The 25,349-nt window shown below is 43.9% G+C and overlaps 1 protein-coding gene across 3 annotated transcripts in view; it reads left to right on the top strand.

The window, feature by feature from the left end:
- Positions 1–25,349, top strand: part of LOC120929450 (glycoprotein-N-acetylgalactosamine 3-beta-galactosyltransferase 1-like) — a 56,480-nt gene that overhangs the window by 15,753 nt on the left and 15,378 nt on the right. Inside the window, exons 1-3 of one of the 3 annotated variants that reach the window (XM_040340879.1) lie at positions 7,899–8,008; positions 8,138–8,277; positions 23,998–24,192. In XM_040340879.1, the coding sequence (XP_040196813.1) occupies positions 24,000–24,192 (193 nt within the window). In that variant the 5' untranslated portion in view covers positions 7,899–8,008; positions 8,138–8,277; positions 23,998–23,999. Of the gene's footprint in view, positions 1–7,898; positions 8,048–8,137; positions 8,278–23,997; positions 24,193–25,349 lie in introns of those variants that run through there. The other 2 variants (XM_040340880.1, XM_040340881.1) reach the window with 2 other exon arrangements.

Raw genomic sequence — 25,349 nt, 5'->3', positions numbered from 1 at the left:
GCAATGTTACAGGACCGTGTAACTCTTTTGTAAATCCAACAGTGGCCACAGCATCAGGTGCAGGCTGAACAAACATATTCACACCTTGAAACTCAGAAACAAAAGGATCTGAAGGTTTCACTAGTTAGCTAGGCACTGAAGTGACAGTTTTAACAGGCAAATTGTTTGACACTTTAGGAGCCAGAGACTGTATCAGAGATGACAAAGAATCTACTAATCCAAACAATACACTTAATTGACTTGACTCACCAGCTGCTGGGGGCAGCACTGTCTCCTGACTGAGCTTCCCACTCTAGAAGCATTCTCCTTTCTGGGCCTTATAGTGCCTGCCCGGTTGGCAACACCTGCGGAATTTCAGCATGCCAGCTTCCCTGCTGCACTGGAACAGCCTCCTGCTGTTATTGATCCGGTGACTCGGGCGTCCACCCTCTTTGGTTCCTCCCAGCTGGCTGTCTTTCCTTGTCCCTCCGACCTAATTCTCTGTTCACTGGTGCCGTATGAACCTATTCAGCCACTTCTATTGCCTGTGGGCTCCTCTCTGGAGGAACGCTGCGCCTTGGTCTCCCACACTGAACATGTACTTCCCCCTGTTGTCCCGGACTCCTGTGAGAACTCTGCAGACGAACCACTGCCACCACTATGAACTGGCCTTTCCTCTTCCCCGACAGTGTCAGACAAGCACCGGCGCAGCCACGACTCTCCTCCCTCACTGCTTGCCTTTTCTAGCAGCTGTCTGACGAGAGCTTTCATGGTGACACAGAATGAGAGCTTTCTTCTTCTTGTCTTGACTGCCGGGAAAGAGGGAGAACCCTATCCCCACAGTCCTTAAAAGAGTTGTAAATAAAAAAAATGTTATGCTGAAACGACTGTTTACAGGGTATAGAGACATAATAGTTAACTGATTCCTTTTAAAAACGATTAAAAATAGATAAAAATCAATCATATAATGTACCTGTAGTTTCTAGTTTCATTTTTGCATGTTGTTTCCTGCCTCTCTGCTGTACAGAGCCACAGAGCCAATACAGGGCAGTGATGGTTTGGAAAACAAAACTGATTGATGCTGAGGGGTTTTAAATACACAGTAATCACACCTCCTTGAAGTTAGTGACCACAGAGAGAAAGGTCCTAGCACTGTGGTTATCAGGAAACAGACAACCAGGAAGTGTCAAGATCAGAGAAGAATTACAGCAACTTGAGAGCAAAAACGAACAATGAGGACATGAAAACAGCACTGCATTAAAGGAGTTGTAAAGGAAAAAACATTTTTGCCTAAAATTAATGTCTGCAAGGTAGACAGACAGAATAGTGTAATGATTCTGTTAAAAAACTAGTAAATACCTATTAAATTCCTTCATCTGTATCACCTCCGGCATTCTAGTTTCTGTTCTCTCATTCACTTCCTGGTTTGCATTGCTCATTCATGTAAGAACTACATTTCCCAGTATGAATTGTGGCACACCCAGTAATTCACACCTCCTTGAAGTCTCTAACACGTAGAGAGCATCCTGCCACACAGATGTAGTTCCCAGGAGGGGGTGAGCACGTTACTGACCACCGCAGTAAAGCCTCCCATCACGGTGGTCAGTAAAATCGGACAAGCAGGAAGTGAACAGAACAGAGAAGAAATAGAGCAACTTCTGAGAAAAAACGAACAATGGGGAAGTGAAAAGAGGAATGTCTGCAGGTAAAGGATGTTTATTATGAAAAAAATGTTTTCCTTTACAACCCCTTTACGGTAAAGGAAGCTATTAAGATAACAAAAAAATCCTTTACAAACCCTTTAAATAGCCTATGCCATATTTCCAGAAAATTCCCCGGATTCCCATTGGTCGCTACCCTAGCTCTGAATCCTTAAAGGAGACAGCACCTATAATATCTGCGGGGCTAAATTCTGGCTTCCCTAACTTAAATGCATGAAATAATGGGATGGGGTGGCTACAATCTCAAGCAATTGGGCCCATATTGTGCCCCCTTTATACATTCTCGTCAGCAGCATATAGAAGTTTTGTGACTTCTATCAGTGTCTGGGTAAAGCTTGTATAAGGAGTTTTCATTCTCCTCTGACTGTCCTATGAGGCTACATGACCCCTGTATTTGTGTGCTGATTGGCCCTGTGCTGATCACATGCACATGCAAAAAAACTCTATAGCAATACACACCGAATTGAGCATGTGCAGAGTGCCTCCTAGGGCTGTGTGCTATCAACAGATGGATTGGGGACTGTGGAAGAAGGAGAGGATCAGAGAAGACAGGGTAAAACAGCCTTTTTACAAAATGTGGAGGATTAACTCCTTAGGTTTCATGGTGAGTATAACAAGCATGGTTTGCTGCATTTTACTGTTGTGGGTTTTATAACACTTTAACCCTGCTCGAAACCGAACCCAGGTCAGTTTGGCTCATCCCTAATGGGGGACAATGGCCCTGCTCTTAACTGATGTTTTTATAATCCACTGATCATTGTTGTATAAACAGCATCACATTACTACTTACTAAAATTCTGCTGACTAATATACAAGCCAATGGTGCTAGTGGGACAGTGGTTCTTGCAATGTTCTGCCCTGGAGCTGGCGTGCACTCTAAGGCAACCATGGGCTTCAGGAAAGAAAATTAACCGAATCCAACATCAACACTGTCAGCGTTAATAAGGGAGAGCTATTATCATCTTCCAGTGTGGGGGAGCAGGATGCCGCCCCCAGCCAGGAGAACACAATGATTATTGCTAGCTGCTATAGCCGCTGGCTATAATCGCATTCTAGAAATCTGACATGCTGGTCAGATCGACATTGGGATGACTTGGGTACAATCAGCCTGCCCCGTTCAGCAGATACAGGCCAAGATTCCAACCATCCATGACCGGTGTTCCCGTCAGATATGGTGACCCGTCAGAATTGGTAACAGAAGTGACATTCCGTCGCCGCCATCTTGCTACACCCCGCACTCCTCCATAGTAATGATACACCGAGAAGGGGGCAAGTGGACATCTTGTTACACCCACCAGAGTTTTGCATTTCACAGTTATTTTTAACAGGAAATGGAGCATATATGCTAAAATACAGTATTTGGAAATCCGACTGACTGTTTTGATGTTAACTTTTAAAAGCAGAGACAAACCTGCTAATCTCACAGGTTTGCTAATGTGACAGAACACCTCTGATTTTAAAATTCAACATGTAAACAGTCCGTCGGATGTCCAAGTACTGTATTTAAAGTGGAGTTCCACCCAAAAATGGAACTTCCACTTTTTGGAATCCTCCCCCCCTCTGGTGTCACATTTGGCACCTTTCAGGGGGGGAGGAGGGAGCAGATACCTGTCTAATTCAGTTATTTGCTCCCACTTCATGGCATAGATCACCTCAGTGATCTACGCCACTTTTCTGTCCTCCCCCTCTGTCTTTTGGGAAACACACAGGTCCCAGAAGACAGAAGGGACCAGTGAGGACGCGTAGTGCGACTCGCGCATGTGCAGTAGGAAACCGGGAAGTGAAGCAGCAAGGCTTCACTTCCTGATTCCCTTACTAAGGATGGGGTGGCAGCCGACAATCCTCGAGCGACAGATCGGCTTCGGCTGCCGACATCACGGGCGCCCTGGACAGGTAAGTGTCCATTTTTTTTAAAAGTCAGCAGCTGCTGTATTTGTAGCTGCTGGCTTTTATTATATATTTTTTTTTTGTGGGACCTCCGCTTTAAAGCAGAGGTAAAGAAAAAAAAAAAAAAATTGCCCAAAAAGTTCAAAAAAATATGAAAAATAAATGTTTATACTTACCAGAAATGGCTGTTGCTAGGCAGATCGTCCTAATCTGCCACTTCCTATTCCGCGGGGGTTCTTCTCTCTTCTCCCCCTCGCGCTGTCTCCTGGGACCTGTGTGTGTCCCAGAAGGCAGCCGCCCATTCAAAAAGCACTGTGCGACTGGCACATGTGCAGTAGGAAACAGGCAGTAAAGCTGTAAGGCTTCACTGCCTGTTTCCCTTAGTGAGGATGGCGGCGCCAGCACACGATCCGGAGGACAGATCGGCCTCGGACAGCCGATTTCGCGGGCACCCTGGACAGGTAAGTGTGCTTATTAAAAGTCAACAGCTACAGTGTTTGTAGCTGCTGACTTTAAAAAAAAAAAATTCCGCTGAACCTCCGCTTTAAGCATATAAGCTGATGGGGGTAACAAGATGTCCGCTGAAAATAGAAAAGAAAAATGCATGTATTGAGAGTCCATGGGCCGCACACCCCAAAGAATGCAAAAACAAAATGGAGAGGTCCCCCAGGTTTTTTTTTTAGCGACATGATGTATTAAATTCAAGAAATATTAAATGTATTAAAATTAAATCTTTACTTAGTTTATACAATAACTAGGATACAACATGGTTGGGTCATTAAAAGTGTTAAACTCTGGTTACACATCATTTAAGGAATATACCAACCGTAATAAAATAGTCAACAATACAGTACAGTACATAATAAGCCATTGTTGAATTAACTTCCATATGACTCATATGGAAGTAAATTAAACTTCAACTTTAACACTACTTCATATCATTAGTAAGACCTCATCTGGAATACGCAGTTCAGTTTTTGGCACTAGTTCTCAAAAAGGATATTGGAGAGCTGGAGAAAGTACAGAGAAGGGCAACCAAACTGATAAGAGACATGGAGGAGCTCAGCTATGAGGAAAGATTAGAGGAACTGAATTTATTCTCTCTTGAGAAGAGGAGAATAAGGGGGGATATGATCAACATGTACAAATATATAAGGAGTCCATATAGTGAACTTGGTGTTGAGTTATTCACTTTAAGGTCATCACAGAGGACAAGGGGGAACTCTTTGGGCCAGATTCAGATAGCCCGGCGTAATTTTGTGCGGACGTAGCGTATCTCAGATACGCTATGCCGCCGTAACCTAGTGAGGCAGGTTCTGTATTCAGAAAGAACTTGCGGCTAAAGTTACGGTGGCGTAGCGTATGTGGTCCGGCGTAAGTCCGCGTAGTTCAAATTATTCAGGCAGTGGGCGTGTTGTATGTTGATGAACGGTGACCCCACGTAAATGACGTTTTTTACTAATGGCGCATGCGCCGTCCGTGGACGTATCCCAGTGCACATGCTCCAAATTACACCGCAAAGCCTCATTGGTTTCGACGTGAACTTAACTTACGCAAAACCCTATTCGCAAACGACTTACGCAAACGACGTAAAACGTAAAAAACTCGACGCTGGCACGATGTCCATACTTAACATTGCGTACGCCTCATATAGCAGGGGTAACTATATGCTGGAAAAAGCCTTACGCAAACGACGTAAAAAAAATGCGTACGTTTCTGAATCGGCGTATCTACCTAATTTGCATATTCAACGCGTAAATCTACGGAAGCGCCACGTAGCGGCCAGCGTAAATATGCACCCTAAGATACGACGGTGTAAGAGACTTACGCCGGCTGTATCTTAGTAAAATTCTGGCGTATCTTGCTTTCTGAATACAGAAAGAAGATACGCCGGCGCTTCGTAGAACTTACGCGGCGTATCAATAGATACGCCGACGTAAAGGCTATCTGAATCTGGCCCTTTATGTCTAGTGGAAAAAAGTTGTTATCTCCAAATACAGAAAGGTTTCTTCACAGTAAGAGCTGTGAAAATGTGGAATAGACTCCCTCCAGAGGTGGTTCTGGCCAGCTCAGTAGATTGCTTAAAAAAAGGCCTGGATTCTTTCCTAAATGTACATAATATAACTGGGTACTGACATTTATAGGTAGAGTTGATCCGGGGAATATCCGGGATGCCTCTCGGGGGTGGGGGGGGGGGTCAGGAAGGAATTTTTTCCCTGCTGTAGCAAATTGGATCATGCTCTGCTGTTTTTTTTTCGCCTTCCTCTGGATCAACAGTGGGTATAGGATTGTGTATATGGGATTGTATGATATTTTATTTTATTTTTTTATTGGTTGAACTAGATGGACTTGTCTTTTTTCTACCTGACTAACTATATACTTCATCTACAGAATACAACCATTTCAGGTACAAATCATACACCTACTCCGCTGGTACCCAAAGTCCTAGTGCATATGCACTCCTATTCAGTTGTTGGGATCTCCTTCACAGTCACTTTCCATTCTTCTGACAACAAATCTAATGCCCAGGGGCGGACTGACAACTCATGGGGCCCCCGGGAAATAGAAGATTATGGGGCCCCCGGGCTTACAGATGGCCACCAAGCCAGGAGGCATTACAGAGGCGGGGCAGCTAAAATCTCAGGATTTTCACATCAAAAGCATGTTGGTTTTGGACATATCAAGGACAGATGTAAAAAAAACACAGATTTGTACATACTGTCCCTGGTTTTAATGACAAACAAGGAGAGAGGCGCCTCTGGGTGCAATACTTAAGACAGTTTTAATTTTTAAAAAGCCACAAGTTTAAAAAACCACTCACATTTTGGTGGTCAATCAGAAGCGTGTGGAAGCAGTTTTTCGGAGGAATAGGTAGGTATCATCTGGTGGAGTCTTTTCCCTTGTCCCTGGTACAGCGCTGTGGGATGCAGGGGATCTGTCCTTCTGCCGCAGGTGGTGTCTTTATTTTCGGCAATGGGCAGGGGTATCCTGTGCAGGCGCTGCAAGCCGTGTATGCCGATGGACGAACAGGGATGACGTCACCAGGAAAGCGACGCGTTTCTGAATGCTGGCAGCGAATGACAGGACTGCCGCATTCCTTTCTCAAGCTGTTGATACGGAGCGTGGGGCTAAACTTTGTATAGCGGGGGAGTGGGCGGAGCTAGTCGGGAGCAGACTGCAATAGGTTTAAAACTAGGAGCTGGGCAGGGTGATCTCGGGACGGAAAGAAAAGTTAAAAAATGTGTTAAAAAATGATGATGAAAAACAAAAATAATAATAAAGGACAAAATATAAAAAATCTAAATATAAAAAAAAAATCGGGACAGAAGTGGAAGAAAAATATATCTAAATAAAAAGAGGAGGGAAGAAACAAAACGATATATGAAATGAAAAAAGGGGGGGGGGGGTTTTATGACAACGGTTAGGTATTGTTTTTTATAAAAACTGAGGGTTTTGGTTACGGAAAGGCTAAGAAAAAATAATAATAATAATAATAGTAATAATAGATAAAAATAAGAAAATAAATATAAATAATAATAAAGGTAAAAATGAAAAGGCTATAGTGGGACTGGCGAGGGTACAGTTATGGTGGCAAACTAAGCAAGAGGACATAGGGATAGGGAAATGGTATATGATACATTTAGGTTGTCATAAGGCTCCACCAGATGATACCTACCTATTCCTCCGAAAAACTGCTTCCACACGCTTCTGATTGACCACCAAAATGTGAGTGGTTTTTTAAACTTGTGGCTTTTTAAAAATTAAAACTGTCTTAAGTATTGCACCCAGAGGCGCCTCTCTCCTTGTTTGTCTCCTAGATTGGAACATGGTCTCTGTTCCTTATTGACGGCAGCCCTGAGTACATACTCCCATTCAAGCATACCCGCACATCCCCCATCACCACCCCAAACAGCCGGAACTCTTACTGATTTCAGCTTTCTATACTGACTATGCTGCCTCCAATAATAATGCTCTGATAAACTCATTGCGCATAATTTACTCGCTATACCTGGTTTTAATGAGCCTGGCAACCCCGATGGGGCCCCCTAGTGACATGGGGCCCTCGGGCAGTGCCCGAGTGCCTCAATGGTCAGTCCGCCCCTGCTAATGCACACGATCAGGCTTTTGCCCGACAAAAAAAGCTATAGGAGACATGTCACATTTTTTCTTTTTGTTAAACACCTTTCATTGTACATGTCCTACCGGTAATGTCAGTTCTTTGTCATTCAAGTCAGGTCTTTCTTTTATTGTACAGTAGTTGGGCGAGTCATGTGTAGGAATGTAAGATGCTGGCAACCGATTGGTTTCTCTAATGACTTCATAATAAAGCTGAGGATCCCTTAGGAAGCAGATTAACTCCTAATCAAATTCTCTGCTGGGAAGGACTAGTTTTAGTATCTTGTGTCCTGTGACGTGTACAGGTTATTATCTCACAAATCTGTTTGTACTGTAGTTAATGAGTGGGTACAACGTGTGCTGTATAGTTCAGCCCCAAGCACTTTAAAAACAGAGCATGCCATAGCTCGTGTGTGACTGTGTCTATTTTACAGCTGTTTGCAGTGCTGAGTTTCTGATCTGGAACACGGAGACCTTATCCAGCTATCAAGAGTCACATCCCGGTGACAGGCTTCAGTCCTTACTGGAAAGAAAATTAATCCCAACTGTATTGAGGCATCACTGCGTGACTAAGGTAATTACAATAAAGGCACCTCTGGAATATTGTAGAAGATAAATAATAACTTGTTTCTAGATTCCAAGAACAGAGCTGAGCTTGTGGTATCTACATTTATCAAACATTTCACTCTTGGAGACATACAGTATGTTTAGATAAATCCCCATTCAAAATTTTGGGTTCAGTTCGCTAATGTGTATTTGCATTTTATTTCACAATACTTTTTTTTCATCAAAATGGTTAACTCATATGTGTATCTAATGATTGCAGAGAGGTGAAATGGTTAAAAATAGATATTTAACCACTTCATTACTGGGCACTTAAACCCCCTTCCTGCCCAGACCAATTTTCAGCTTTCAGCGCTGACACATTTTGAATGACAATTGCGCGGTCATACAATGCTGTACCCATCATTTTTTTCCCCACAAATAGAGCTTTCTTTTGGTGGTATTTGATCACCTCTGCGGTTTTTATTTTTTTGCGCTTTATACAAAAAAAGACCGAAAATTTTGAAAAAAAAAAACAAAATATTTTACTTTTTGTTATAATAATATTCCAATTTTTTTTTTAAAAAAACTATTTTTTTCCTCAGTTTAGGCCGATACGTATTCTTTTACATATTTTTTGTATATTGTATATTGATTGGTTTTGATTGGTTCTACCCCCTACATAATAGGGGATAGATTTATGTTTTTTTTTTATTTTTTACTAGTAATGGCGATCTGCGTTTTTTTTTGTCAGGCCTGCGATATTGCGGCGGACATATCGGACACTTTTGACACTATTTTGGGACCATTCACATTTACACAGCGAACAGTGCTAAAAAATGCATTGATTACTAAATAAATGTGACTGGCAGTGAAGGGGTTAACTCTAGGGGGCGAGGAAGGGGTTAAATGTGTAAACTGGGAGTGATTCTAACTGTGTGTGGAGGGGACTGACTGGGGGAGGTGACCAATGTTGTGTCCCTATGTACAAGGGACACAGCATCGGTCTCCTCTCTCCCTAACAGGACGTGGAGCTCCACGCCCTGCTGTCACCGCCGATCGCGGGTACCTGGCAGACATCGCGGCCGCCAGGCACGCGCATCGGTTTCTCAGCGATGTGCGGGGCACGGTGTTTCCCCGCTGCGCTTCCCCCAGCGGCGCGCGCAGGGAATGTAAATAGCAGGGACGTCCACCTGGCACTTGAGAGCCGCGCTGTGGACATCTATAGCGCCGGTCTCAAGTGGTTAAAGTCTGTTTTTCTTTAAAGTAACATTTTTGTATTAAATCCCCTACCTGTAATTAATTTTTTTTTGTCTCGCAATTTTGGGTGTAAAATTGTTATTTAAAATTCTTCTACTGCTGGGCTATTTTCCATTGCTATATCCTCTGCAGTTTCTTCATTCATGTATTTGGACCCTTACCCAAAGCCTTTTTTGAGGTGGAACGCAGTTCTGGCACCTCCAGCACAGAATATATGCAAGGCAAGGGGTACTAGCATGTGCTGGAGGTTATATTGATGCTGGCTGCATCAATAGATTCCTTATTGTTGTGGGGAGGTTTATTGTTGCGGTGGAGGATCTACTGTTTCTGGGGGGGGGTTGTAGCTGGGAGGGATCTACTGTTGAGAGAGGGGGTCTATTGTTGCTGGCTGCTGGAGTGTCTATTGATGCTGACTGCTGGGAAATCTATTGTTGCTAGTGGAGGTCTATTGTTTCTGGGGTGTGGTGTCGTTGTTTGTGGCAGCTCTATTGTTGCTGGGGGGGGGAATCTATTGTTGCTTGGTGGATCTTTTGTTGCTACAGGAGTCTATGGTTGAAGTGTCTATTGTTGTAGGCTGCAGGGGATCTATTTTTCTATTCTTTATTACTTTTCTTCTTATCTGTGTCCAATTCCATACAGAATACTTGGTTCTGTATTCCTTAAGAGGGGTGGTACTGGGAGGTGGAACCAAGGCACTATGCCCAAAGGTGGGTAGGAGAAGGAGACAAGGGATGATTCAGAAGGAGGGAGTACCTGCACCCATAGTTCCCAACTGTCCCTGATTTTGCGGGAATATCCCTGATTTTGGGACAGAGTCCCTCTGTCCCTCTTTCCTCCTCATGTGTCCCTCATTTTGGTCTGATTAATATAGTTGTATATAAAATGCACTTTTTATCTTCCAAAAAGTGTTTTCCAGTGCTAAACTTGTCATCCAATTTCTAAATTTCTGCATTTGTACATTTCAAAAGCCAATATAAAGGAATAGTGCTATAATTCTCCTTTAAGGGGGGGGGGGGGGGTCTTTTTGATAATAGGCGTCCTTCATTCTCATCTCAAAAAGTTGGGAGGTGTGTCTGCACCTATTCCCTGAGAAAAAAAAAAACCCTGCCCTTACCCGTCTTTATCTTTAGTAACTTTGGGTTTAAAATTGTTATTTAACTACTTCAGCTCTGGAAGGTTTATCCCCTCTTCATGACCAGGCCATTTTTTGCGATATAGCACTGCGTTTAACTCCTTGCCGACCAGCTGCCGTCATTGTACTGCGGCAGGTTGGCTCGTTTCCACGAATCACCGTCATTGTACGTTGACTCGGACACACTATATTGTGGGTGACTGGCTAGCGGGGGAGCCAACCAGGGGGTGGGGCGGGCTCTATGTCCGCCGGCCACCTGCGATCGTTCCCTGCAGTGACAGAACGGGCATCTGCCTGTGTAAACAAGGCAGATCTTCATTCTGACATGGGAGACACAGATCCTGTTTGTCCAGGCAGCCCATCCCCCATACAGTTACCTGCAGGGAACACATTTAACCCCTTGATCGCCCCTGATGTTAACCCCTTCTCTGCCAGTGTCATTAGTACAATAACAGTGCATATTTTTAGCAAGGAAATTACTAGTACCCCCAAACATTATACATGTTTTTTAGCAGACACCCTAGGGCAGGGGTGACCATTTTGCCTGACATTCTTTGAACCATTAAAATTAAATGCAAATTAGGTAATACAGTGCCCAACAAGAATTATTTCGCCTTTGTGGCTGTGTGGTGAAGAGTCTAAAGATTTGCTTGGGCGTGTTATTTGGATATACTGTATTTATTGGCGTATAACACGTACCTTCACTTTAAGAGGGAAGTTTCAAGATTTTTTTTTTTTTTAAATAATGAACTGTGAAGCAAAATACGGGTCAGTGCCCATCAATGCAGCCTAATCAGTGCCCATCTGCAGCCTTACCATTGCCATGAATGCAGCCTCACCATTGACATGAATGAAGCCTCACCATTGACATCAGTGTAGCCTGATCAATGCTCATATGCAGCCTCGGAGGGGACAGGGAGGGGGCGGGACAAGCACCAACAGATTACATACAGGAGAATCTCCTGTTTACTCGGCGGCCTCTTTAATACAAAGTTCCGCCTCCTATGATAGACAGAACAGTTGTCCAATGCCAGTCCAGGAGACAGGAATCCCTTCTCCTGTATGTAATCTGATGGCACTCGTCCCGCCCTTTCCCTGTCCCCTCCAAGGCTGCCAGAATGACAAATACAGTGCTTGGGGATTCGTTGGGGGTCACAAATTCTCTCTCTCTCTCTCTCTCTCTCTCTCTATATATATATATATATATATACAAATTACCAATGGGGCCGAATTGAACCATAATGTGGCCCGCAATTGGCCCGCGGGCCGGACTTTGGACATGCCTGCCCTAGGGAATAAAATGGTGGTCATTACACTACACTGACCAACTTGATTCCTACACTGACCAATACACTACATTGTCCAACCTGATTCTTATACTGTCCACTACACTATACTGACCACTATACTGTCCACTACACTGACCACTATACTACCACTATACTATACTGACCACTATACTACCACTATACTACACTACACTGACCACTACACTACACTGACCACTATACTGTTCATTGCACTACACCAGGGGTGTCCAAACTTTTTTCAAAGAGGGCCAGATTTGATGAAGTGAACATGCGTGAGGGCCGACTATTTTGCCTGACATTCTTTGAACCATTAAAATTCGGTCTAAGTGTGTTTGTCTGAGCACTAATACACCGCCCAACAAGAATTCTCTTGCCTTTCTGGCTGTGTGTGAAGAGATGAGCTTGGGCGGTTATTTGGATATACTGTATATATTTCTTTTGTGGCCCCAACGAATCCCAGAGCGCTGCTTAGGACTAAGGATGAGCTTGGGCGTGTTATTTAGATATACCGTATTTATCGGCGTATAACACGCATGGGCTTACCATTGCCATGAATGCAGCCTTACCATTGCAACCAATGCAGCCTTACCATTGCAACCAATGCAGCCTTACCATTGCAACCAATGCAGCCTTACCATTGCAACCAATGCAGCCTTACCATTGCAACCAATGCAGCCTTACCATTGCAACAAATACAGCCTTACCATTGCAACCAATGCAGCCTCACATGTGCCATCAGTGCAGCCTGAACAATGGCCATCTGCAGCCTCGAAGGGCAGGGGGGGGGGGGCGGGACGAGTGCTGACAGATTACAAACAGGAGAATCTCTTGTTTACCCTGTGGCCTCTTTAATACAAAGTCCCGCCTCCTATGATAGACAGAACAGTCTGGCATCCCAGGAGATAGGACTTCCAATAGAGACGCTGCTGAGTAAACAGGAGATTCTCTTTGTGTAATCCGACGATGCTCATCCTGCCCCCTCCCTGTCACCTCCAAGGCAGCGCCAATAAATACAGTATATATCTTTTGTGGCCCTGGGGGCCAAAAACAATATATATATCCAAATCCCCAGGGGGGCCATATTAAATCAACAGGGGGGCCGCATTTGGCCCCCGGGCCGGACTTTGGACATGCCTGCACTACACTGACCACTATACTGTCCACTACACTACACTAACCACTATACTGTTCACTACACTACACTGACCACTATACTACACTACACTGACCACTATACTACACTACACTGACCACTATACTGTTCACTACACTATACTGACTAAACTGTCCACTACACTACACTGACCACTATACTGTCCACTACACTAACCACTATACTGTTCCTGTCTCAGTGATTCAGCTGGGTGGTTTTTAACATTCCAAGGCTTGGTCTGCTGCTGGACAGGGGGGCCGACCGCCCCAGCTCCCTGGAGCTGTAGAGACACTGTTTGTGCTAGGTATGGGCCAGCGGCGCTCTGCCCTTTTGCCTGCACTTCTGCTGGGGACTTTATATCATCCGCTCCGGCTAACTGTTGGGGAAGGAGGCTGGATTCCGCCACACCCAAACTGTGTGGCTGCCATTGGGGAGGTGAGCTGGCTGCTTCCTTTTCCGTTCCCTCATCTGGCTGCTGGGACAACATGTTTGTGGTACTGTCTCCCAGATGCACGGATCTTTGCTGGGGAGGAAAGACCACCTTCTCCACCCTGGCCAACTGTTGGGGAGGGACGATGAACACCTCCTATCCCTTCTCCCCCTGTATCTGCTGCTGGGAAGTGATCGCCACCTTCTCACCCAGAGCCTCCGGAACTGCCACAGGAGTGGGGCAGAGGTCTTGAACCCTCTGTCCGGTGACCAGCGCTTCAGCTGGGGAAGTTCCTTGTAACTCCACAGATACTGCCCTTGGTGCTGGGCAGAGCACAGTGAAGTTTGGCCCTGATACCAGCTTTTCAGCTGGAGGCTTATCAGGTTGTTCTTCCTCAGCAGAAAAGTCTATTAAATCCCTTGTCTCTGCAACTGGTGTCTGGGGATAGAGGTTCACCATCTCCTGTCCATGGAACCCAGAAGATGCTATAGGTACTGAGCAGAGGTTAGCAGAGCTCAGCCCCGCGGTCAGCACTTCAGCTTTGGGAATGGCAATCTCCAGACTTTCCACTGCCGATTCACTGGCATACTGCTGGACAGGCACATTCCTCCATTCCAGATCATCCCATGCAGAAACCGGATCATCAAGGTCAGTCAGCACTTGCTGCATCCGCCATAAGACCTCCGCATCCATAGCTGCGGGGGCAGGTTGGCAAAGCACACTGTTACTCTGCCACATTGCCGATTCTTCAGCCAGGATTTCAGCGTTGTCCACTGGTATTTCCTCATAGTCCCAGGCAAAGGGAGCCCCACCCCGCTGCTGAGCAGAGTCTAGCAGCTGTCTGTAGGCAATCTCCAGCTCCTCTTGTCGCTCTCGTTCTCTCTCTTGTCGCTCATCCTGCAGCTGGATGCCTCTAATGGCATTCTGTATGGCGGTCTCTGATGGGTTAGCACCATATAATGCCAACCGCTTTCGAACTCGTTCCTGCTGCTGAGCAGAGTCTAGCAGCCGTCTGTAGGCGATCTCCAGCTCCTCTTGTCGCTCTCGTTCTCTCTCTTGTCGCTCATCCTGCAGCTGGATGCCTCTAATGGCATTCGGTATGGCGGTCTCTGATGGGTTAGCACCATATAATGCCAATCGCTTTCGAACTCGTTGCTAAAACAAGTCTTCAACTGACCAGGGTCCTGCATCACCATCTCTCTGATCCATCTCGGCTAGCCCACCGATCCCTCCACGGCTCTCAAGTAGTTCTTTCAGCGTGGCTCTCCTGCATGCTGCATAGCTGGTCATTGACTGTGGTGGTTTGGAGTCTCCCAGTAACTGGAGAGCAAATCCCACCGCTGCCAACCAATGTAACGAGACCCTTGCGCGCTCGCTTACGCTCTCCCGACACTCCTCTGCTACTAGTGCGTCAGCTTGCAGATCGCAACGTCTGATGGTTCGGTCATCCAAGGCTCCGGGATCCGAACTACAGCTATGTGCCGTTCGGAATCCATTAGAACAAACACCAGGCAGGCTGTATGAAAGTTCAAACAGGAAGACCTTTATTGGAAGTACACAACACACTTTTAAACAGAATTTGGAACATCCCGCCCCCAACAATCGCTTTCCTATTGGTCAATTGTAAAGTACATGTAGTCCTCCTTCAGGTCCTCCTTAGTCATGCAAATGAGGACTTGAAAATGAGTCAGCAGGGATTGGTGCGATAGCTTGAATGGAGGGACTGTTATGTGTAATGAGACAGAAGCCCCAGGGGGCAATCAATGTACACAATAGCCAGACACAGAACAATGGAGCCGTGTGGAGCTTTAAGATAGGGAAGAAGACCCCCCACCGTGTAACAGCTTTCAAGGAGGAACACTTCTGCATTCCAAGGTCCATGACAGCAGTGTCCAGGGCCAACCATGCAAAAAGACACTCATGGAGAGGACTCATTATTTTGCAATGTATATTATCGCAAAGAAGAGAAGCAAAAAATCGCACAGGTTTGAATATACATTTTTAGAAGTGTAAATAATACTCATATGCTAATTAGCTATAAAAATAAATAATATTTAATCACTTTAAAAAATATGTTAATAAAAAACAAAATTCATATAAAATCAATTTCGGTAACGGAAAAATTGCAACGTCAACCGCGGCCATCATTACAAAGGAATAAAACAATTAACGATCAGTGATAAAACAATTGATATCAAAATCAATATATAATCCCCCAGGGGCAAGCGCCTCGGTTTCATGTATCCAATAGGATTCACGTTTACTCAGCTGACAAATAAGATTACCCCCCCCTCCAGTGGTTGGTAACGCTTTCAATCTCCCAAAATTGTAAGCTCTTGGGATTTTTTTGATGAACTAGTTCAAAATGTCAAGATACATTGTGGTTAATAAAACCTTTCTTAATATTTCTGACATGCTCATCAACTCTCATATGCAAAGATCTAGATGTCCTTCCTACATATTGCAACCCACAACCACATTGCAACATATATACAGTACAACACCGACCGTATCGCATGTGATGAGCTGCTTAATCTCATATTCTCTACTTGTGGCAAATGATAAAAACTTTTTCCGTTTCTTCACAATAGTTTTGGAGTGTTTACAAGAAACACACCGACCACAAGCATAAAAGCCTCCCAAAAACGTAAACAACTTATTTTCACTAGGGATCGGTGGATTAAGGACACTTGGTGCTAGACGATCCCTCAGCGAGGGTGCTTTTTTGTATATAAACTGCGGACCTGCAGGCAAAACAGGTCCTAACACTCTGTCATTTTTCAAGATAGACCAATTCTTATTGATGATTCTCTCAAACGCCTTGAATTGAACGTTATAATCAAGAATCATCCTGAAATTATTAACATCTGGGTTAGGTTACTACACTACACTGACCAACCTAATTCCTACACTGACCATTACACTGCATTGTCCAACCTGATTCCTATACTGTCCACTACACTATACTGTCCACTGCACTGTTCACTACACTGACCACTATACTGTTCATTGCACTCCACTGACCACTATACTGTTCACTACACTCCACTGACCACTATACTGTTCACTACACTCCACTGACCACTATACTGTTCACTACACTACACTAACTACTAAACTGTCCACTACGCCACACTGACCACTATACTGTTTACTACACTAACCACTATACTGTTCACTACACTACACTGACCACTATACTACACTGACCACTACACTAACCACTATACTGTTCACTACACTACACTGATCACTATACTGTTCACTCCACTGACCACTATACTGTTCACTACACTCCACTGACCACTATACTGTTCACTACACTCCACTGACCACTATACTGTTCACTACACTACACTAACCACTATACTACACTGACCACTACACTAACCACTATACTGTTCACTACACTACACTGATCACTATACTGTTCACTACACTAACCACTATACTGTTCACTACACTACACTGACCAATACACTGCTCTTTCAAATTCTCTTGTCACTACCATCAAAAAAGAATGTTGATTTGACCACACTAATGATTAGGAAGTTAACTAATAACTAATATTTTTAACAAAATTCTACTAGTATTTTGCCAGCTTTAGTGAAGTTCTTTAGATTTTTTTTTTCCATGACTGATGAGCATTGTACTTGTGCACCACCTAGTGGCAACACTACATATCGCCAAATTCTGTAAAAGATTATTTCTTGGACACTGACAAAATAAATATGTAAGCTGCCACTGCTGACATTTCTGTCTGAAAAACCTAGTTGTCCAGCTGTAGTGCTTTCCAATAGATTCAATGTTTTCTAAACCACTGACCCAAAAATCAGTATTTGCCTTGGTTACCACCTGGTCGGAAAGTTAGAGAAAATCCAAAGTTTTAGAGAAGTAAGGAGGGACAACCTTACCACTTCCATACTGGGCCTATTCTGGCACTCCTCTCCTGCATGCAAAAATCATAATTTTTTTGCTAGGAAATTACTAAGAACCCCCAAAACATTATATATGTTTTTTTTTAGCAGACACCCTAGGGAATAAAATGTCGGTCATTGCACTACACTACACTGACCAACCTGATTCCTACACTGACCACTACACTACATTGTCCAACCTGATTCCTATACTGTCCAGTCCACTACACTATACTGACCACTAGACGACATTGTCCAACCTGATTCCTATACTGTCTACTACACTATAGTGACCACTACACTGACCACTATACTATCCACTACACTACACTGACCACTATACTGTTCATTGCACTACACTGACCACTATACTGTCCACTACACTACACTGACCACTATACTGTTCATTGCACTATACTGAGCACTATACTGTTCACTACACTGACCACTAAACTGTCCACTACACTAACCACTAAACTGTCCACTACACTAACCACTAAACTGTCCACTACACTGACCACTATACTGTTCACTACACTACACTGACCACTATAATGTCTACTACACTACACTGACCACTATACTGTTCACTACACTACACTGACCACTATACTACACTGACCACTACACTACACTGGCCACTACACTACACTGACCACTACACTACACTGACCACTACACTACACTGACCACTACACTACACTGACCACTATACTTTTCACTACACTAAGGTGACCAGATTTTTAAAATTAAATCCAGGGACATTTTTTTTGGTAAATGGTAAACTATTTTATAATCATATTTTCCTCAAATGATATATGCAGTGTATGTGGTATGTGTTTATGGAACGATTGTATGATATATACGTTATTTCTCACATTTCGTTCTCGAGATAAAAAAAAAACTTAAGTACAAGAGGTCTGCGAAGTGTATGGCGGTGAGTAAGTACACTGACCACTATACTGTTCACTACACTACACTGACCACTACACTGCTCGTTCAAATTCTCTTGTCACTACCATCAAAAATGAATGTTGATTTGACCACACTAATGATTAGAAAGTTAAATAAATGTTCTTACAACTAATATTTTAAAACAAAGTTCAACTAGTATTTAGCCAGCATTAATGAAGTTCTTTTGATTTTTTTTTTTCATGACTGATGAGCATTGTACTTGTGCACCACCTAGTGGCAACACTACATAACGCCAAATTTTGTAAACGCTTATTTCTTGCCAAAAGAAATATGTAAGCTGCCACTGCTGACACTTCTGTCTGAAAAGCCTAGTTGTCCAGCTGTCGTGCTTTCCAATAGATTCAATGGGCCAGATTCAGAAAGGAGATACGGCGGCGTATCTCCATATACGCCGCCGTAATTTCAAATGTGCGCCGTCGCATCTTTACGCTGATTCACAAAGCTAGATACGCCTGAAAACATGGCTTCAGCCATCCGACGTAACTTGCCTACGCCGGCGTATCGTGGGAGCATAGTTACGCTGGACGCATTCGGCGTTCCCATTAAAAAATATACAAATGAGTAAGATACGCCGATTCACGAACGTAGTTGCGCCCGGCGTATCAATATACGTCGTTTACGTAAGGCGTCTGACCGACGTAAAGGTACCCCTGCTATATGAGGCGCAGCCAATGTTAAGTATGGACGTCGGAACAGCGTCAAATTTTACACGTTTTACGTCATTTGCGTAAGTCGTCTGTGAATGGCGCTGGGCGTAGGTTACGTTCACGCCGACTAAGCATTGAGCGGGCGTAATTTACAGAGACAATTCGACGTGATATTGAGCATGCGCGCGCATGCGCCGTTCGTAAAGTGCGTCATTTACGTGGGGTCACGAATCATTTACATACAACACACCCACTACCAGCCTAGTTTGAATTAGGCGGGCTTACGCCGGCCCATTTACACTACGCCGCCGTAACTTTGAATACGGGACCTGCCGCTCTAAGTTACGGCGGCGTAGTGTATCTTTTAGAGAGGTAAGGAGGGACAACCTTTAAATGACAATATCTGGTAGCTGTGTAATAAAAAAATTCCATCTCTCTTCTTTTTGGTATCCAGTACTGTATGCAAGTAAGTAAGAATCTCCCCAATAGGACACAGACAACAGATGAGAGTCCAAAAGACGTTTTATTTGATACCCTACCAATTAAAAAAAAGAGAAGATTGGGCTTTAGCTATACGTTAAATTGTTTGTTACCCCAGCATATCATATTCCTGATATATGTCTGTTGTACCACGTATTTTTGTCAAATAAGTATAGTATTCTCTTTGTATGTAGCGCTACCCCCGAAGAAGCCGCTGGTAATTGATTGGGCCTGTACTCTGCTTTAACACCCCCCAATAATTTGGTCTCACTCCCCTTGACACAGCTGTGGTGCAGTGCTGATGTAAAGCTCAATAATAAAAGACAGGTACATAGACACAGATTATATTCACTTTACCTGTGTTGTCACCCAGGCATACACTGTTACACCTGCTTGGAGAATTGACAAGCCTCACAACAGATTGTGTTAAAGCAAAATGTAACTTTACTAGAACAGGTTTTATCGTTAACATGGAATCACAATTGGTATACAACAATGAGACAAGAGGCTATAAGTGGCAATTGCCTGAGAGCCTCCTGTATTGCTTCAGCAGGAACGTCTCCAAGTGGGACTAATGCTCAGGCAACAATCTCAGCACTGGGCACCTTCCCACTTCCAGCACACCATGTAGACACTATGAAACCCACTATGCGGTACACAGTATTTGGCAAGAATGATATATCACAGTATAATGAACTCAATATTCCCCCTTACAGTCTCTAGTAAGTGGTAACATCACTGCAAGGCCTTGCGGTAAGAATACAGTATAGTCTCTGGTCTTCTTTCTTCTGCTAGCTATTGTGAAACAAAGATTTGTAATCCAAAGGGCTTTCTGATCAATAAGCAATGTAGAACAACATAGAACTGTAGTTTAAATTGTGAAAAGTATCTGTGCACTCCTTCCTAGAAACGCACCTTCAGCAACAGTCACCAAACAATCAATTCAGGCTTGAGGCCTATGCACATGTGACTCTATTGAACTGAACTGTTCCGTGGAACTACCGGTCCCAGCAACACTATGCACTCAGTCTAAGGCCCCGTACACACCATAGAATCTATCCGCAGATAAATCCCATCGAATGGGTTTCAGCGGATAGATTCTATGGTGTGTACACTCCGGCGGATATTTATCCGCGGATAAATCTCCCCTGGGATGGATTTTCAGCAGATGAATATTTGCTGACATGCTCAACAAATCCATCTGCTGAAGTCCATCCCAAAGGATGGATCCGCTCGTCTGTACAGACTCACCGGATCCATCCGTCCATAGGGATTCCCCGCACGTGTCGTAATGATTTGACGCATGCGTGGAATTCCTTATATGACAGCGTTGCGCCCGTCGCCGCGTCATAATCGCGGCGACGGCGCGACACGTCATCGCCAGAGGATTTCGGCGCGGATTTCAATGCGATGGTGTGTACACGCCATCGCATAGAAATCTTCTGAAATCCTCGAGAGGATTTATCCGCGGATACGGTCCGCTGGACCGTATCCGCGGATAAATCCTCTCGTGTGTATGGGGCCTAAGTGTGTGAAAAGCAGTACAAAGTTCTGGGCATCAGCCCTCTCACCACACGAGGTCCAGGCAGATGGATGCCTCCGCTCCACAGGATCTCAGTCTGTTTGCTGCGACCACACTGTCACTGCTTCACAGATGACCAGGAGTTCTCGGTTACCTCCTTCAAGGGTCTCTGGTTCAATCACACTGTCACGTTGTTCTGCTTCACAGATGACCAGGAGTTCTCGGTTACCTCCTTCAAGGGTCTCTGGTTCGTTCAGCACAATAGGCCAGAGCTCTGTGGAACACACATACACATACACATACACATACAGAGCTCTGCTGGCAGGCCATGCGTCCCAGGAACAAGACACCTAAGATGGCCACCACAGGGTTTTTTATCTCCTACCCAGCATGCACTTCAGCCCCGAGTGTTCATGGGTAAGTGATTTGCATAATTCACTGTGCTCTTGAAAAACAAAAATGAATGAAGTCCATTTTAACCACTAGATAGTGCCAAATACCAATTTATAACATTAATCAGGAAATATCATTACACAACAATAACACAAGATTAACAGGCAAAAATGCCCCCGCTACATGTATTTCTTCCTTTGTGTGAAATACTTGGTGATCCCGCCAGTTCCCCTGCGTGCCTTCTTGTTCAAATAGAAGAGATTCCAGTACAAAGGTATTGGTAATAATGCAGTAAATATATGATCACAACAGGTATGACATAACAAGTTGAAGCATGAAAACGACCATGTGGAAACACAAAGAAAAAAGCAACAGTTAGAGATAAGCAACAGTTGGTAGTCCCCCTGCTTTCATATTTCAAACTCCCATATTTCAAACTTTTTTTCTTTTTTTAAAAGTGATCACATAATCTCTGTTCTCAGCTGCAGGGGATGGAGACTGAACAGGGTGTGTCAGCAGGAGGCAAAGAAACTGCAACACATTGATTTCCCCACTAAATAACTGTGCAAGAGGGTGTGTCAGCACAAGTCATGGCCATCGGAAGGACAGGCTGGCTGTTCTCCCAGCACTGCCAGAAAACTTACCACGCTGGAAAGGATGTGCCATGTCTAGTATGGTCAGTTTGAAATATCCCTGTTCTGTGCTGACTTCCTCCTGGGGCTGTGCCCCTGCTGTGCTCATTATGAGAGGCTCCCACCATCCCTGTGCTGTGCTCATTCTGAGTGGCTCCCACCATCCCTGTGCTGTGCTCATTATGAGGGGCTCCCACCATCCCTGTGCTGACTACCTCCTGGGGCTGTGCCCCTGCTGTGCTCATTATGAGGGGCTCCCACCATCCCTGTGCTGTGCTAATTATGAGGGGCTCCCACCATCCCTGTTCTGTGCTGACTTCCTCCTGAGGCTGTGCCCCTGCTGTGCTCATTATGAGAGGCTCCCACCATCCCTGTGCTGTGCTCATTATGAGGGGCTCCCCACAAACCATCCCTGTGCTGTGCTGACTTCCTCCTGGGGCTGTACCACTGCTGTGCACATTATGAGTGGCTCCCACCATCCCTGTTTTGTGTTGAGTTCCTGCCGGGTTTGTTTGTAGCCCCCTTTTTTTCATAATTCGTGTCTGAAATTCAATTTGGATTGAATATGAATTTTGGTTAGGTTTGTTAACTTTTCGTAACAATTATGAACATTCGTTATGATGAATTTAAAAAACAAACCCAGGAAGTCAGCAGCACTGCTGACTTCCCGGGTTTGCTTTTTAAATACATCATAACAAATGTTTGTAATTTTACGAAAATGTAACGAATCTAACAAAAATTTGCATTACATATGAATCCAAATTGAATTTCGGACACGAATTACGCAATATGAATTAACGACTATTACGAAACGGAACAGAACAAAATGAAACTAATTTATTGACGGCGCCCATGTCTAGCGTAAAGTTATACTAAGTGTAAACATTCCCCTCTATGTGATCTATGCACAGTACAAGCATTTTGACAGACTTTTTTTTGCAGATTCCTACCTTTTGGTATTCTGAAGAAATCCCTGCATGTTTCTCTGTGCCCATGTACAAAAGTGAGTCTAATGGGAGTGGTCTCATAATTACCAACCAGATGCTACACCTGCAATGCTCTAATGAGGAAAGTAGCAGGGCCTGCATTCCTTTAGACTGATTTCATATTAGGGTTAGCTTAACAAAAATATTTTTTGTTGCAGGGGATGCCTGAAATCTTCTGGGAAAATCAGTGAGCCAATCACACAGGTAGCATTAATCAATGACTTCCGCTGCTGCCTTTCTGTGGTAAGAGAAAGTGAAGAGAGCAGCTAAAGTGTTTAGGGTGGGGGCTAGACTTTTTTTTTACCATAAAGTGGATGCAAACCCTCCATACACCTAGTGAAGTGAACAGCTTCAGATGATACACAGGGATAAACCAAATCTCCCTACATTGGTTTTTCCTGTACATGTATATCTGCTGTCTTCACATTTATATACTGTTTAGAAAGTTGAGATTGTGTTAGGAGATTTTCTCTTCCTGTTTAACATAGAGTGGGATGTCTGGGCATGCAGCCAAGATAGCTAAAATTGCTGATTGGTGGAAAAGCACACACCACCTCTCATAGGCAGAGACTCTAAGAGGTGTTTTGTAACAGGGCCAGCTCCCTGCTAATCTATTTTAGCAACAGAAATTTTCAGGCTGCTTGTATCTGAATTTGTCAGGAGTTATCAGACTGATAACAGAGGAATGGGTCAGGAGAGAGCTATGGGACATAGCTCTTTGAAGAGAGATAACAAAATACTGCAGATATATGTACCCAGCTCAAATTTCATGAATCAGGTTTACATCCATTTTAATACATGGAATGCTTTAAAGTAAAAGACATTTAGACTTTGAAACCACTTTAAGTGTGACAAGTTTTGTTAGTTGATACCTTGTAAAACCATGTAATAAATGTTTACACTTGTCTTTACAGCCATGGCATTCTTTGTGGGCAAGAAATCTGGGATGGCATTAATTCTTGGCATCTTGCTGGGCTTCTTCACAACATTTCTCCTCTTTCACACCGTCTTTCACAGTTCCTGGAACAAGCCCCCTCCAGCCATTCAGTATTGGAAAAATATGGAGAGGCTACAGTCACTTGATGAGTTTCCTCATACTCACCTTTTAGGTAAACTGATATTAGTAGCTAATTCAATTAAGTTATACAACTTTTTTTCCCTACTGTTGTTACTGTAAATGCCTAATGGATCACCAGTGTCTTTGCATCCCTTACAAACGGCAGACAAGCATGTCCCAAATTATGCCTCGTACACACGTTCGGGATTTCCGACGGGAAAAAGTCAGTCGGGAATCCCGACGGGAAAAAAGAGAGCTGATTCTCTTTTTTTTGCCGGCGGATTTAGGCAGTTTTCCCGTCGGAAAAACTGCGAGGGAGCATACACATGGCTGGGATTCCCGGCCAAAAGCTCTCCTCGCAGTTTTCCCATCGGAAAACCCGGTCGTGTGTACGAGGCATAAGTCTTGTACCACTGCGGGGATATCATCGTGCTGGGGCACCACCAAGGCACTTTTTTTCACAAGTAGGAGCGCTATTGGAAGAGATTTGTTATATAGGGCTGAAGTTCAGTGACAGGGTGGGGTAATGGGGTTGTGCAAATCGAAAACAGTGAAAATAAAAGTAATGTAAACAAAAACTCACCCAAGCTCAACAGCATGATTGTAGAATGATGAGCTGAATAACGGTGCTCAGGCTTGTTGTGTCCCATAAACATCAAAATCGCAAGAAATTCCGGCAACTCGATTGCTTCTTCTTAAATCTTTATTGAGCAGTAACAGCAGTGCGACATTTTAAGTGCTAACATGTTTCAGCCAGAGCCTTCCTCATAGCATACAGGTTTTTTAGAGGAATGGATATCTTTTCTATATAAACTTGATTTTTATTGTAAACCTGTGTGCTATGAGGAAGACTCCGGCTGAAACATGTTAGCACTTTAGATGTTGCACTGCTGTTAGTGCTCAATAAAGATTTATAAAAAAAAGCAATCAAGTTGCTGGCATTTCTTGCTATAGTGAAAATAAAAGGGTATGGTAAAAGGGGACAAAGGGGAAGCTACTACACCAGATATATTCTGGGAAAAAAACATTTTCAACTCCAAAGGGGAGAACAAAACTATTTTAATTCCTCTAATGCTAGGTACACACAGGGAGTGTTTTTTCGTTCAACTTAGCAGGTTGGTGCAATGTTAGTGCCATGATCTTTCCGACTTAGCTATTGTGTTGTGACAGGGGGACTGCCTCCGCCACCACCAGAAAAAAATGATCAGC

This window comes from Rana temporaria, chromosome 2, assembly GCF_905171775.1.
Source record: "Rana temporaria chromosome 2, aRanTem1.1, whole genome shotgun sequence".
Taxonomy (NCBI): Eukaryota; Metazoa; Chordata; class Amphibia; order Anura; family Ranidae; genus Rana; species Rana temporaria.
This window is presented reverse-complemented; position numbering and strand designations above follow the sequence as displayed.